The following is a 13,656-nucleotide window of genomic DNA, read 5'->3' on the forward strand; positions in this document are numbered from 1 at the left end:
CATTCAACATATTAAAATTATCAACCTGCCTGTCCCCCAGGTGTTTGGTGATTTCCTTACACTGCAGAAAATGCTGAAATCGACAGGCCTACCTAATACATAGATATTTTCAACCTCTTTAATCTTCTTGTTCTCAAACCTTCCTACCTTGTCAGGTCAAAATACCCTCCAGTGTTTCAGGTTTATGAAATGTGAGCGTACAAATTAAGAGTAGGACTAGGCCATTTCGCCCCTTCTGCCTTTGCCACTATCCAATGAGGCTATGAGCAATCTGATTGGGGCCTCACATTCCCATCTACCACAGACAACTATTGACTCCCTTGTTTGTCAAGATTCTTAAAAATTATTAAAATCTGTTTCCATTCTGTCTCATTCTGACTCCCTGACTCTTTTAGGTGCACCATTAAAGATAAGATAATACCAGGATCACCTTTGCAAAGTAATATCTGGATGTACCACCACTTAGCAATGGGATTAAACCCCTTATTACCAAACCACAACTTCCATTTTTATTAATGTCTGACAGGATCTCCAAACAACATGTAATCCACTTTTAAGGATTTATAGTGAAAGTGAAAATTACCTACAAAGTAGTTAGTCAATATGTCCCTATTCCAGGCATCTCAAAACGCATAAAGATGGATAAATCTCCGGACTAGTTGCTGAGATATCTGTATCATCGATAACCACAGGCAAGATGCTAGAATACTGGAGGTTGGCTTACGTTGTGCCACTATTTAAGGAAGGTGGTAAGATAAAGCCGGGGAACTATAGATCGTTGAGCCCGACATCACTGGTGGGCAAGTTGTTGAAGGAAATCCTGAGGGACTAGATTTACATGCATTTGGAAAGGCAAGGACTGATTGGGGATAGTCAACGTGGCTTTGTGCATGGGAAATCATGTCTCACTAACTTGATTGAGTTTTTTGAAGAAGAAACAGAAAGAATTGATGAGGATAGAGCGGGGGATGTCATCTGTATGAACTTCAGTAAGGCATTCGACAAGGTTCCTCATGGTAGACTGGTTAGTAAGGTTGGATCACACTGAATAGATGGAAAACCAGCTTTTACAAACAGAAATGGCTTGAACGTATAAGACAGAGGATGGTGGCGGAGGGTTGCTTTTCAGACTGGAGGCCTGTGACCAGCGTGTGTGCCACAGGGATCGGTTCTGGGTCCACTGATTTTCGACATTTATATAATTGATTTGGATGTGAACATCGGAGGAATGTTTACTAACTTGGCAGATGACGCCAAAATTTGAGGTGTAGTGGACAGTGAAGAAGGTTATCTCAGAGTACAACAGGATCTTGATCAGATGTGCCAATGGGTCAAGGAGTGGCAGATGGAGTTTAATTTAGTTAACTGTGAGGTACTACATTTTGCAAAGGCAAATCAGAGCAGGACTTGTACACTTAGCGGCAAGGTCCTGGGGAATGTTGCTAAACAAAGAGACCTGAGTGTCAGGTTCATAGTTCCTTGAAGGTGGAGTTGCAGGTAGATAGGATAGCAAAGGCAGCGTTTGGTATGCTTGCTTTTTTTGGTCAGTGCATTGAGTATGAGAATTGGGAGGTCATGTTGCAGCTGTACAGGGCATTGGTTAGGCCACTATTGGAATACTGTGTGCAATTCTGGTCTTCCCGTTATAGGAAGGATGTTGTGAGACTTGAAAGGGTTCAGAGAAGATTTACAAGGATGTTGCCATTGGAGGACTTGAGCTGTAGGGAGAGGCAGAATAGACTGGGGCTATTTTCCCGAGAGAATCAAAGGCTAAGGAGTGACATTATAGAGGTTTATAAGATCATAAGGAACATGTATGGGGTAAATATACTAGGATTTTTTCCCTGGGGTGGGGAAATCCAAAACTAGAGAGCATAGGTTTAAGGTGAGAGGGGAGAAATTTAAAAGGGACACAAAGAGCAACTTTTTCACACAGACGGTGCTGTGTGTATGGAATGAAAGTGGTGGAGTCTGGTACAATTACAACATTTAGAAGGCATCTGGATCAGTATATTAATAGGAAAGGTTTAGAGGGATATGGGATAAATGCTGGCAAATGGGACTAGATTTGATTAGGATATCTGGTCAACATGGACAAGTTAGACCAAAGTGTCTGTTTCTGTGCTGTTTATCTTTATGCCTCAATGACTGAGTTAAATTTTAATGCAACTTTTATCATAATGAAAAGGGCTCGAGAGTAAGAACAGCAAACTAAAGCAGGCTGTGGGACTCGTTCATCTTTCAGTTGTGCATTTTTCTATTAATACAAAATAGCAAAAGGTCCTAAACACAAAAGAATTAAGAATGCAACATCAATTGTTGGAAATGCTGAGATTCACAATAAGAAAAAATAAAAGCCAACTTCCTACTACTATGTATTGCTTGGAGAACAGTCTAGTAACTCGAACAAGGCTTGAAAAGGAATTAACAACATTTATAAATATCGCAATACTATATACAGTAGAGGGCTTTGCAAATAATTAATGAACATTATAAAACCAATTTGATTTTCTTAAATAAAACAAAGAACTGCAGAGATAGTAGGAACTGCAGATGCTGGAGAATCTGAGATAACAAGGTGTAGACCTGGATGAACACAACAGGCCAAGCAGCATCAGAGGAGCAGGAAGGCTGATCTTTCGGGCCCAGACCCTTCTTCAGAAAATTTTCTTCAGACCCTTTTCTGAAGAAGGGTCTAGGCCCGAAACGTCAGCCTTCTTGGTCCTCTGATGCTGCTTGGCCTGCTGTGTTCATCCAGCTCTACACCTTATTATCAAAGAACTGCAGATCTGGAGATCTGAAATTGATTTACTCAAACCTTAATTTTTAAATCACTTTTGGTTTTAGGAAACACATCAAAAGATCAATATTCTCAATTTTTGTGAAGCCTTCAAAGCAGTAATATAATTGCACTCCCCGATCAATTATTATAATCCAAACAGCTCGAATATATCAGAACAGATGGCTAGATCAACATTTAGAGATATTGATTGTTATTATATTCTCACATTACCATTGTTCTGTACAATGAAGTCACGGACCTCCTTTGACCGAGAGAGATTTCCAAAGACCCGGGCAGCTTCCAATATTGCGTCCATATTGTTACACAATAAAAGCTTCATCAACACTACAGAACAATAAAGAAAGATGTGTTATTGAAAAAAAAATTAAGTTGCAATCTTTATATTGAAGAATATAGCTTTCCAATTATACTTTTAAGTTGGCCATCTCTTATAAATAACCTTAAATATTAGTGGTGTCAATTAAATTCGTATGCACTTTGATATTTAGAAAGCTGATCATTTAATTTACTTTCAACCTCTGTTTTAACATTCTTGAATCAATTATTTCAATATATGTCAAAGTCTTATTGCTCAGGAAATATTGGTAGGAGTAGAATTTGTGAACTTAGCCCCTACCAAAAGTGTGGACCATTCGGGGATTAGGAACCTAATTTACTGATTGTCAAACTTAGCTACAGCCTTTATATCATAACTAACGTACAATGTCTACAAAGTTACCTTTGTAACTTGGACTAAAAGAAACAAATTACAAATGTAGTCTTAAGAATAAACTTAATTTTTTGTCTCCACTATTCCTAAAAAATTGCTAAGGGTGGATTAGGAAGGCACAGCAAACTAAATTTTTATGTACATAATAATTTAGCTCAGGCTGAAGCATTAAGCTGCCCCATTAGAATTTACAGTAAAAGTATTCTTTATGAGCTTAAGGAGAACATAGTCACATGGATGACAGTTTACGTAAACTGCAGAAAGCAAAAGGTTACACAGTAGTCACAAACAGGGCAGAAAACAATGATTTTCAATAGATAGAAATCTTTCAGATTAAAGCTGTGAGCCATAATGTTTTGTATTGGATTCCCTTTTCTTTACTATAAACATCAGTTAACGAGAAAATGGAAAATCAATTTCAATTATTATTTTTATGTAAAAAATTCTTCTTTTAACTTTTATTTCCCAAAAGATCAATTGGAAGTGGGGGCTTTTTAGCATCAGCTATTTTTTTCTACGAATGACTGCTAGGAGATATTGAGTATAACAGAGAATTCTTGAACTCTACATTTCTCTCCTTTATTAAACAACATCTTAGTATATAACATTCAATATTAATCTTAGGTCAAAAAACTGAATGTACAAAAATCACTAAAGTAAGTTACTTTTGAATATGGATTAGCTGGACATCCGATCATTTACAATCTGATATGCAGTTTAATCAAAGTCATTTGTGACTGTAAGCCTTGAGTTGTGTCTAGATCGTAGCTGTTTTTATGCTGATCATCTACAGTTGGCTAGTCACAGAAAGATCCAAAATATGCCTTTGACATATATCAACACAATCCTTACACAATAAATTTTTAAAGATCAAGAAAAGTTGATGATATTCTAAACATGCCATAATGAATATAAATTTACAAACAAGGAGGAGTGGGCCTTTCAGCTTCCTAAATCTGCTCTGCAATTCAATAAAATCTGACCTGATTCTAACCTTAATTCCGCTTTTCCACCTATTTTGATAACGTTTCACCTCTTGCTTAAGAATCTGTCTACACTCTACCTTAAAATAGTCAAAGATTCTGCTTCTACCAGCAATAGCTGCACAGTTTTGAAGAAATCTGTAAATTAACAGCATTAAAATATTTGTGAGATGTCAGGAGTAATATTAGCTGAGGAAATGATAATAAGTGTACATTCAGCTATGTGCAGCTGCCTGGCCCTGACAGCTGAGTTCTTCACTTGATAGTAGGACAGGTTGTTGATTGCTGTTGCAGCATTCATCATCAGCTCTTCACACTTCTCAATTGTTTTGCATTCTAATTTTAAAAAATCAAAAATGGATCAACACATTAATGAGAAATAACTCACTCAACAGACTTAAGATCTTCACTGTGAATGTTTCACTTGTTTTCAAAAGACACAGGATAACAGTTGTAAAAGACTTCAATTCATTTAGAAAGGTGTCTTTCATATATACGATAATGGCAGAAAAACAGTACTTTAACACATTAGAGTCTAATCCCTGAATAATCCGCACAAATCCATTTAAAGTAAAGATAGGAGTTACTACTAAAATAATTCCACAGAGACCAGTATGCCACCACCAAGTCACCCTTCATTTACACTTGAAGAGTCCTTGACACAGATCCAGTGCCCTCACAGCCAGTTCTCAGCGTGAACAGGATGTCTGACACTCCTGTTTACATATGTCAGGCAGGAATCCCCGATTGGACCAGATTAACTTCTGGATTAGTAAATTCGCAGACAATACGAAGGTGGGTTGTGTTGTGGACAGTGTGGAGGGCTGTTCGAGGTTACAAAGGGACATTGATAGGTTGCACAGCTGGGCTGAGACGTGGTACATGGAGTTTAACCCCAAAAAGTGTGAGGTGACACATTTTGGAAGGAAAAACTTGAAAGCAGAATACAGGGATAATGGAAAGATTCTTGGCAGTGTGGAGGAACAGAGAGATCTTGGGGTTCATGTCCACAGTTCCCTGAAAGCTGCCACCCTGGTGGATAGAGTTGTTAAGAAGGTGTATGGTGCGTTAGCTTTCGTTAATAGAGGGATTGAGTTCAAGAGCTGTGAAGTTATGCTCCAGCTGTACAAAAGCCTAGTTCAACCAAATCTGGAGTATTGTGTCCAGTTCTGGTCAACTCATTACAGGAAAGATGTGGAAGCATTGAAAAAGGTGCAGAGGAGACTTACCAGGATGTTGCCTGGAATGGAGGGAACGTCTTATGCGGAAAGGTTGAGAGAGCACGGGCTTTTCTCTTTAGGACGACCAAGGATGAGAGGTGGCTTGATAGAGGTGTTCAAAATGATCAGAGGTATAGATACAGTAGACAGCCAGAGACTTTTTCCTAGGGTGGAGGTAGCTATTATGAGGGGGCATAGTTTTAAAGTGAGTGGAGGTAGATATAGGGGAGAAGTCAGAGGTAGATTCTTTACTCAGAGAGTGGTCGGGGGATGAAATGTGTTGCTGTAGAGGGTAGTGAAGTCGGCCTCATTAGGGGCATTCCAGTGTCTGTTAGATAGGTATATGAATGATAGTATAACGTAGGGGTGGAGGTTAGATAGACCTTAGGATTAGGGTGAATGTTCGGTACAATATCGTGGGCCGAAGGGCCTGTACTGTGCTGCGCTGTACTATGTTCTCTGTTCTCTGTTCTATCCCCAGACAGGGAACTCATATTCTATGATGTTCACCTAGCTGGCCTCATTACAATTATTATAGCTACACCTGTATTAATATGGCATTACTAATGAATGTTGGAAAGCATTTGCCTTTGTACAGTGTGTTTTGCATCCTCAGAATATCCTCAAAATACCTCAGGCAATTATCTATTAGGATTCTGTCTTTGTTGTTTTATAGACATGTGTGCCAGTCAAAGCATGCAAGGTTCCATAAACAATAAATTAATAAGTGACCAGATAGTTTGTTTTAATAGTCATAAAGTAAGTGAATGCTGTGGGAAATGCATTAAACTGTAAGCCTATTTCAGTAGTGGGCTTTAACTAAATTATCTTCTGATTGAAATGGCTTTCTCACTGTCAAGCTGACAGACAAAGTAAAAGCACGCATTGTGAGCTGATCAAACTTGGTCATCACTTAATTCTTGTTTCACAGAAATTAATCTTTATAGATGACACAACTCCACCACAGTAAAGTAATATTGCATTCTGAAATACACACCTTGGCATATTGCCTTTAAACTATGTATGGTCTTATTTAACATGGTAATGCTTTAGGAGATCCAATAGTTTTGTATAAAGGTGAGGTGAATTATAACTTTTAAATTTAGTTTTATTCAGGACGATTGTCTAAGTGTAATTAAAACATTTTATTCTGGTATCATACAACTCGGTTTTTACTCAATCGTCAATGTCTCACATTGTAACTCCAGATTTCAAAGCACTCATTTTTGCATTAGTCTTTGTAACTTCATCAATATAAGGGCACTCTGATATAAATATAATGATTCATCAAATTAATTGAATAGCATTTGAAACTGCATTCAGCTACTAATGAAGTGAAACATTTTTTAAACTTGCATGAGATATTACAACAATGCTAGACTAACCTAATACTTTAATAAGCAGATCCACACAATTCTGGTTTCCAGAGAATGCAGAGCCAACTTCAGTGTTTATGGATAAATTAGCAATCACTCTTATCAGCTTTACTAGGATATCTTCCACCTCAGAGAGTCTCTGGCTCTTGGTTCCATCTATTTCACTCTTGTTCTGTGTCTTTGTTGGGGTGATTTTTATTTTAACATCTAGTTCATGGTATGTTTGAAATAGAGTCAGTAAAGTCTCGACACTGTACTTCTGTTTGTAAAATTCTTCTCTTGCTTCATCGTTCTTTGCAGTCATGTTTCCCAAACTAAAAACCACACGGACCACTAAATCCTAAAGGAGCAAAAGCAGTACATAAATTTTACTCTAAAGTACAAAGAGCTTTAAAAACAGGTATAACCTGTTTTCACATAACAGGTAGCAAGGGTAGCCTATTCAATTTTCACTTTAAGGTGATGATTTGTATGGATGGTCATGGCAGAAGCAGTATATTTTGATCATCACCAATATGCTAAAGTACACGATGTCTTCATTATGCATTAATTTTTATTAAAAATAAGCTTTATCTTCTCGATTTATAAACAGAATTTCTCATAATTGAGATAACAAAGTGTGGAGCTGGATGAACACAGTAGGCCAAGCAGCTCCTAAGATGCTGCTTGGCCTGCTGTGTTCATCCAGCTTCACACTTTGCTATCTCAGATTGTCCAGCATCTGCAGTTCCCACTATCACTGCTACAATTCTCATAATTGAATTCTGCCAAGTTAGGTATTAAAAGCAAAATGAGAGAGAGGGGCAGACAAGGAGAGGGAGAGAAAAGGAGCAATCAAGGGAGAAAAATAATGAAAAGACAAACAAGGAATGAGAGATGCAGATGACTGACAGCTCTGCATCCATGACAAAGAGAGAAACAAAGAGACAGAAAGTCAATGTGACAGAAAAGGCAACAACTTGCATCTATATAATATCCTCAGGATGCCCCAAAACTCTTCACTGAATATACTAAAAACAAAATGATTTTCTTGTGGATTTCAAAAGGCATCAAGAAGTGTGGGGAGAAAATGAGAATATGGCATTGAGACAGAGGATTAGCCAAGATCACATTGAATGATGGAACAGGCTTGAAGGGTCGAATGGCTACTCCTGTTCCTAGATTCTCTGATTCACAGTCAATCAATCACAATGAGTTGACAATTTCAGGAATTAAGTTGTAAGCAAATGTGGCAGATAATTTGTGTACAGCAAGAGGGTCCAAACAGTAAATGAAATGGACAACTAGTTAATCTGTTTTTGTTGCTCTTGGTTATACAGGAGAAATGTTGGATAAGACACATGGCCAGAACCTCCTGTTCCCCTTTAAAAATTTGCTTCTCTAATATCCACCTGAATAGATTTTAATATCTCAACCAGAAGATGACATTGTAGCAACTTGTATATTATTCTTCACAGTGAAGTTGTGATTCAGAGGGACGACGAAACATTAAAAACTAGTAGGTCTGGTAGCATCTGTGAAGGCAAAAACAGAGTTAACATTTCGGTTCTGGTGGCCCTTCCTCAAAACTGATGATAGCTGGGAAGATTTCAGTTTATATGCAGAAAATAGGAATGTCGGTGGGGTAGGGAGTAAACAATAGGATGGAGCCCAAAGAGACAGAAAGACATCCCGCACATCCCAGATGTCCACGTTCTTCAAGGCTCCCGCACATCCCAGATGTCCATGTTCTTCAAGGACCGCAACTTTCCCCCCGCAGTGTTTGAGAACGCCCTTGACTGCGTCTCCCACATTTCCCGCAACACATGCCTCACACCCCGCCCCCGCCACAACTGCCCCCAGAGGATCCCCCTCATTCTCACATACCACCCCACCAACCTCCGGATACAACGCATCATCCTCCGACACTTCTGCCATCTACAATCCGACCCCACCACCCAAGACATTTTTCCATCCCCACCCTTGTCTGCTTTCCGGAGAGACCACTCTCTCCGTGACTCCCTTGTCCACTCCACACTCCCCTCCAACCCCACCACATCCGGCACCTTCCCCTGCAACCACAGGAAGTGCTACACTTGCCCCCACGCCTCCTCCCTCACCCCCATCCCAGGCCCCAAGATGACCTTCCATATTAAGCAGATGTTCACCTGCACATCTGCCAATGTGGTACATTGTATCCATTGTACCTGGTGTGGCTGCCTCTACATTGGGGAAACCAAGCGGAGGCTTGGGGACCACTTTGCAGAACACCTCCGCTCGGTTCGCAACAAACAACTGCACCTCCCAGTCGCGAACCATTTTAACTCCCCCTCCCATTCCTCAGATGACATGTCCATCATTGGCCTCCTGCAGTGCCACAATGATGCCACCCGAAGATTGCAAGAACAGCAACTCATATTCCGCTTGGGAACCCTGCAGCCCAATGGTATCAATGTGGACTTCACAAGCTTCAAAATCTCCCATTCCCCCACTGCATCCCAAAACCAGCCCAGCTCGTCCCCTTCCCCCACTGCAACCCAAAACCAGCCCAGTTCGTCCCCACCCCCCACTGCATCCCCAAAACCAGCCCAGCCTGTCACCGCTTCCCTAACCTGTTCTTCCTCTCACCCATCCCTTCCTCCCACCTCAAGCCGCACCTCCATTTCCTACTTACTAACCTCATCCCGCCTCCTTGACCTGTCCGTCTTCCCTGGACTGACCTATCCCCTCTCTACCTCCTCATCTATACTCTCCTCTCTACCTATCTTCTTTTCTCTCCATCTTCGATCCGCCTCCCCTTCTCTCCCTATTTATTCCAGTTCCCTCTCCCCATCCCCCTCTCTGATGAAGGGTTTTGGCCCGAAACATCAGCTTTTGTGCTCCTGAGATGCTGCTTGGCCTGCTGTGTTCATCCAGCTCCACACTTTGTTATCTTAGACAGAAAGACAGTTGGACAGACAAAGGAGATAGTAGAAACTGCCGATGCTGGAGTCTGAGATAACAAGGTGTAGAGCTGGATGAACACAGCAGGCCAGGCAGCATCAAAGGAGCAGGAAAGTTGACGTTTCGGGTTTGGACCCTTCTTCAGAAATGGACAAAGGAGTTGCTAACGATCAGGCTGGAAGGGTGAATAGTTGTTAATGGGGACTGTTAGTGAATAACAACATGGGATATGTAATGGCAGGCTATGTGGTAACAAGGCCTGGTGTGTGGGGTGGGGGGTTGGGACTTGAGAGAGTTTAGGCCCTAAAATGGTTCTTTACACAGAGAGTTATGAGAGCATGGAATGTGTTGCCAGCAGCAGTTGTGGAAGCAAGGTCATTGGGGTCATTTAAGAGGCTGCTGGACATGCATATGGTCACAGAAATTTGAGGGTGCATACATGAGGATCAATGGTTGGCACAACATCGTGGGCTGAAGGGCCTGTTCTGTGCTGTACTGTTCTATGTTCTATGTTCTAAAATTGTTGAACTCAGTATTGAGTCTGGAGGGCTGTAGGGTTCCCAAGTGGAAAGTGAGGTGTTGTTCCTCCAGCTTGCGTTGGGATTCACTGGAGCACTGCAGCAAACCAGACACACAGATGTTGGCCAGGCAGCAGGGTGGTGCATTAAAGTGGCAGGCAACAGGTAGTTCAGGGTCTTTTTTGTGAGCAGAACATAAATGTTCTGCGAAGCGGTCGCCAAGTCTACGCTTCGTTTCCCCAATGTAGAGTGGTCCACATTGTGAGCAGTGATTGCAGTAGACTAGATTCTGGGAAGTACAGGTGAAGTGTTGCTTCATCTGGACGGTATATTTGTGCCCTTGGTACTGGGGAGGAAGGAGGTAAATGGGCAGGGGCTGCACCTTCACCGGTTACAGGGGAAGGTGCCGTCGGGCTGTGGGGAGGTGTTAGGGTGAAGGAAGTGTGGACCACAGTCCCTTTGGAAGGAGGACAGAGGATGGGAGAGGAATGTGTGTCTGGTAGTGGCATTTCACTGGAGATGGCAGAAATGGCGTCTGATGATATTCTGGATATGGGTGCTGGTGGGATGGTAGGTGAGGATAAGGGGAACCCAATCGCTGTTGTGGGAGGGAAGAGAAGGGGTGAGGGCAGAAGTGCAGGAGATTGGTCAGACCCAATTGAGGGCCCTATCGACAACGGAGATGGAAATCCTTAGTTGAGGAAGAAGGTGGACATTTCGGAGACTCCCTTATCAAAGTTAGCCTCATCTGAACATATGCAACGGAGATGGAGGAACTGAGAGAATGGGATGGAGTTTTTAAAGAAATTGGGCTGTGAGGTCATATAGTCCAAGTAACTGTTTGAGTCAGTGGGTTTGTGGTGGATATTAGTGGCCAGTCTATCCCCAGAAATGGAAACAGAAATGTCAAGGAAGGGAAGGGAGGAGTCAGAGATAAAACAGGTGAAAGTGAAGGCAGGGTGGAAATTGGAGGCAAAAATCGATGAGGTTTTCTAATTCCAGACAAGAGAGGAAAACAGCACTGATGATATCATTGATGTATCAGAGAAAGAGTTGTGGGTGGGGGCTGGAATAGGACTGGAACAAGGAATGTTTCATGTACCCCATTACAGGCATAACTAGGGACCATGCGTGTACCCATGGCAATCTCTCTTACCTGAAGAAAATGAGAGGCGTTGAGAGAGAAGTTGTTGAGGGTGAGGTCAAGCTCGGCCAAGCAGAGGAGTACGGTGGTGGGTGGAAATGAGTCTGGACTTTGCTCCAGGATAAAAGGGAGAGCCCTAAGGCCTTCCTGGTGGGGAACGGGCATTTAAAGGGATTGACGTCCATGGTAAAGAGGAGGTGGCTGAACCCGGTAAACTGGAAGTTTTGAAACTAGCGTAAGGCATCAGATGAATCATGAATGTATGTGGGTCGGGATTGGACCGGGGTGAGAAGACTGAGTCAAGGTAGGAAGAGATGAGTTCTGTGGGGCACGAGCAGGTTGAAACAATGGGTCTGCCTGGACAGTCCTGTTTGTGGATTTATGGCAGGAGGTAGAAAAGAGCTGTGCGGGGCTGGGGGACTATTAGTTTGGAAGTGGTCATGGAGAGATCACCAAATGAAATGAGATCCAGCGAAAGTGCAACACCTGCCCATTTACTTCCTTCCTCCCCAGTATCCAAAGGCCCAAACATACCTTCCAGGCAAAGCAACACTTCACCTGAACTTCCCAGAATCTAGGCTACTGCATTTGATGCTCACAAAGTGGTCTCCTCTACACTGGAGAAACGAAACATAGACTTGGCGATGGCTTCACAGAACAGCTACATTCTGCTCGCAAAAGAAGACCCTGAATTACCTGCTGTCTGCCACTTTAACGCACCAACCTGCTCCCTTGCCCAACATCTCTGTCTCTGGTTTGAACATAAAACATCGAACATCGAACATAGAACATAGAACAGTACAGGCCCTTCAGCCCACGATGTGGTGCCGAGCTTTTACCCGAAACCTAAGGTCTATCTAACCTCCATCACTACCTTACACTATCCACCATATGCCTATCTAATAGCCACTTAAATGACCCTAATGAGGCCGACTCCACTACCCTCTCGGGCAATGCAGTGTTCCAGTGAAGCCCACTGCAAGCTGGCCTGTTGCATTCATCCAGCTCTACACTTTGTTATTATGGAGGAACAACACCTCATTTTCCTTTTGGGAACCCTACAGCCCTCCAGACTCAATACTGAGTTCAATAATTTTAGGGCCCAAACTCTCCCATGTCCCAGCCCCCTACCCCACACACCAGTCCTTGTTACCATATAGCCTGCCATTACACTCCCCCTGTTGTTCGTCACTAACAGTCCTCATTAACAACTATTCACCCTCCCATCCTGATCGTTAGCAACTCCTTTGTCTGTCCAACTGTCCTTCTCTCTCTTTGGGCCTTATCCTGTCGCTTACTCCCTACCCCACCCACCTGTCTATTTTCTGCATATAAACTGATGTTTTCCTAGCCACCATCAGTTCTGAGGAAGGGTCACTTGACCCAAAACATTAACTCTGTTTTTTACCTTCACAGATGCTAGCAGACCTGCTGAGCCTCTCCAGCAATTTTGTTTTTGCTCCTGATTTACAGCATCAGCAGTTCTTTTGGCTTTTATTTAAGACTAGTATATTCCTATCACAAATTTTAAAAAAAATCATTCACAGGATGTGAGTGTCCATGGTTATTGCCCAGAGGTCAGTTAAGTGTCAACTACGTTGCCTTGGGTCTGGAATCATGTGTAGGCAAGGATGGCAGGGTTCTTCCCTGAAAGGTATTAGTAAACAAATGTGTTTTGTCCCCCCAACAATGATTTTAATTTGACTCTTAATCTCAGATTTTTATTGAATTCAAACTCTCCTGGGATTTGAACCCAGGTTTCCAGCAATTTACCTGAGTCTCTGGATTAAATGATGAGCAATAATGCCATTAAAACATTACCTACATGTTAAGTACAATACAGGCCTTGCATTTGTCTTTTCAAGGCTGGTTATGAAACCACTCCATATGCAATTAATTCTTCTTGATCAAAATCAAACTGTATAATCTACTACTATGAATTAGCATTTTGAAAATAATGTTTAAATGTTCCATTCTTTAC

The 13,656-nt window shown here is 41.8% G+C and overlaps 1 protein-coding gene across 3 annotated transcripts in view; it reads right to left on the minus strand.

The window, feature by feature from the left end:
• Positions 1–13,656, minus strand: part of armc2 (armadillo repeat containing 2) — a 169,463-nt gene that overhangs the window by 13,266 nt on the left and 142,541 nt on the right. For all 3 annotated transcript variants that reach the window (XM_048530320.2, XM_048530322.1, XM_059645236.1), the window contains 3 exons: positions 7,101–7,431; positions 4,709–4,831; positions 3,014–3,127 (listed from right to left, as the gene is read on the minus strand). In XM_048530320.2, the coding sequence (XP_048386277.1) occupies positions 3,014–3,127; positions 4,709–4,831; positions 7,101–7,431 (568 nt within the window). The remainder of the gene's footprint in view (positions 1–3,013; positions 3,128–4,708; positions 4,832–7,100; positions 7,432–13,656) is intronic.

This window comes from Stegostoma tigrinum, chromosome 4 (genome assembly GCF_030684315.1).
Source record: "Stegostoma tigrinum isolate sSteTig4 chromosome 4, sSteTig4.hap1, whole genome shotgun sequence".
NCBI lineage: Eukaryota > Metazoa > Chordata > Chondrichthyes > Orectolobiformes > Stegostomatidae > Stegostoma > Stegostoma tigrinum.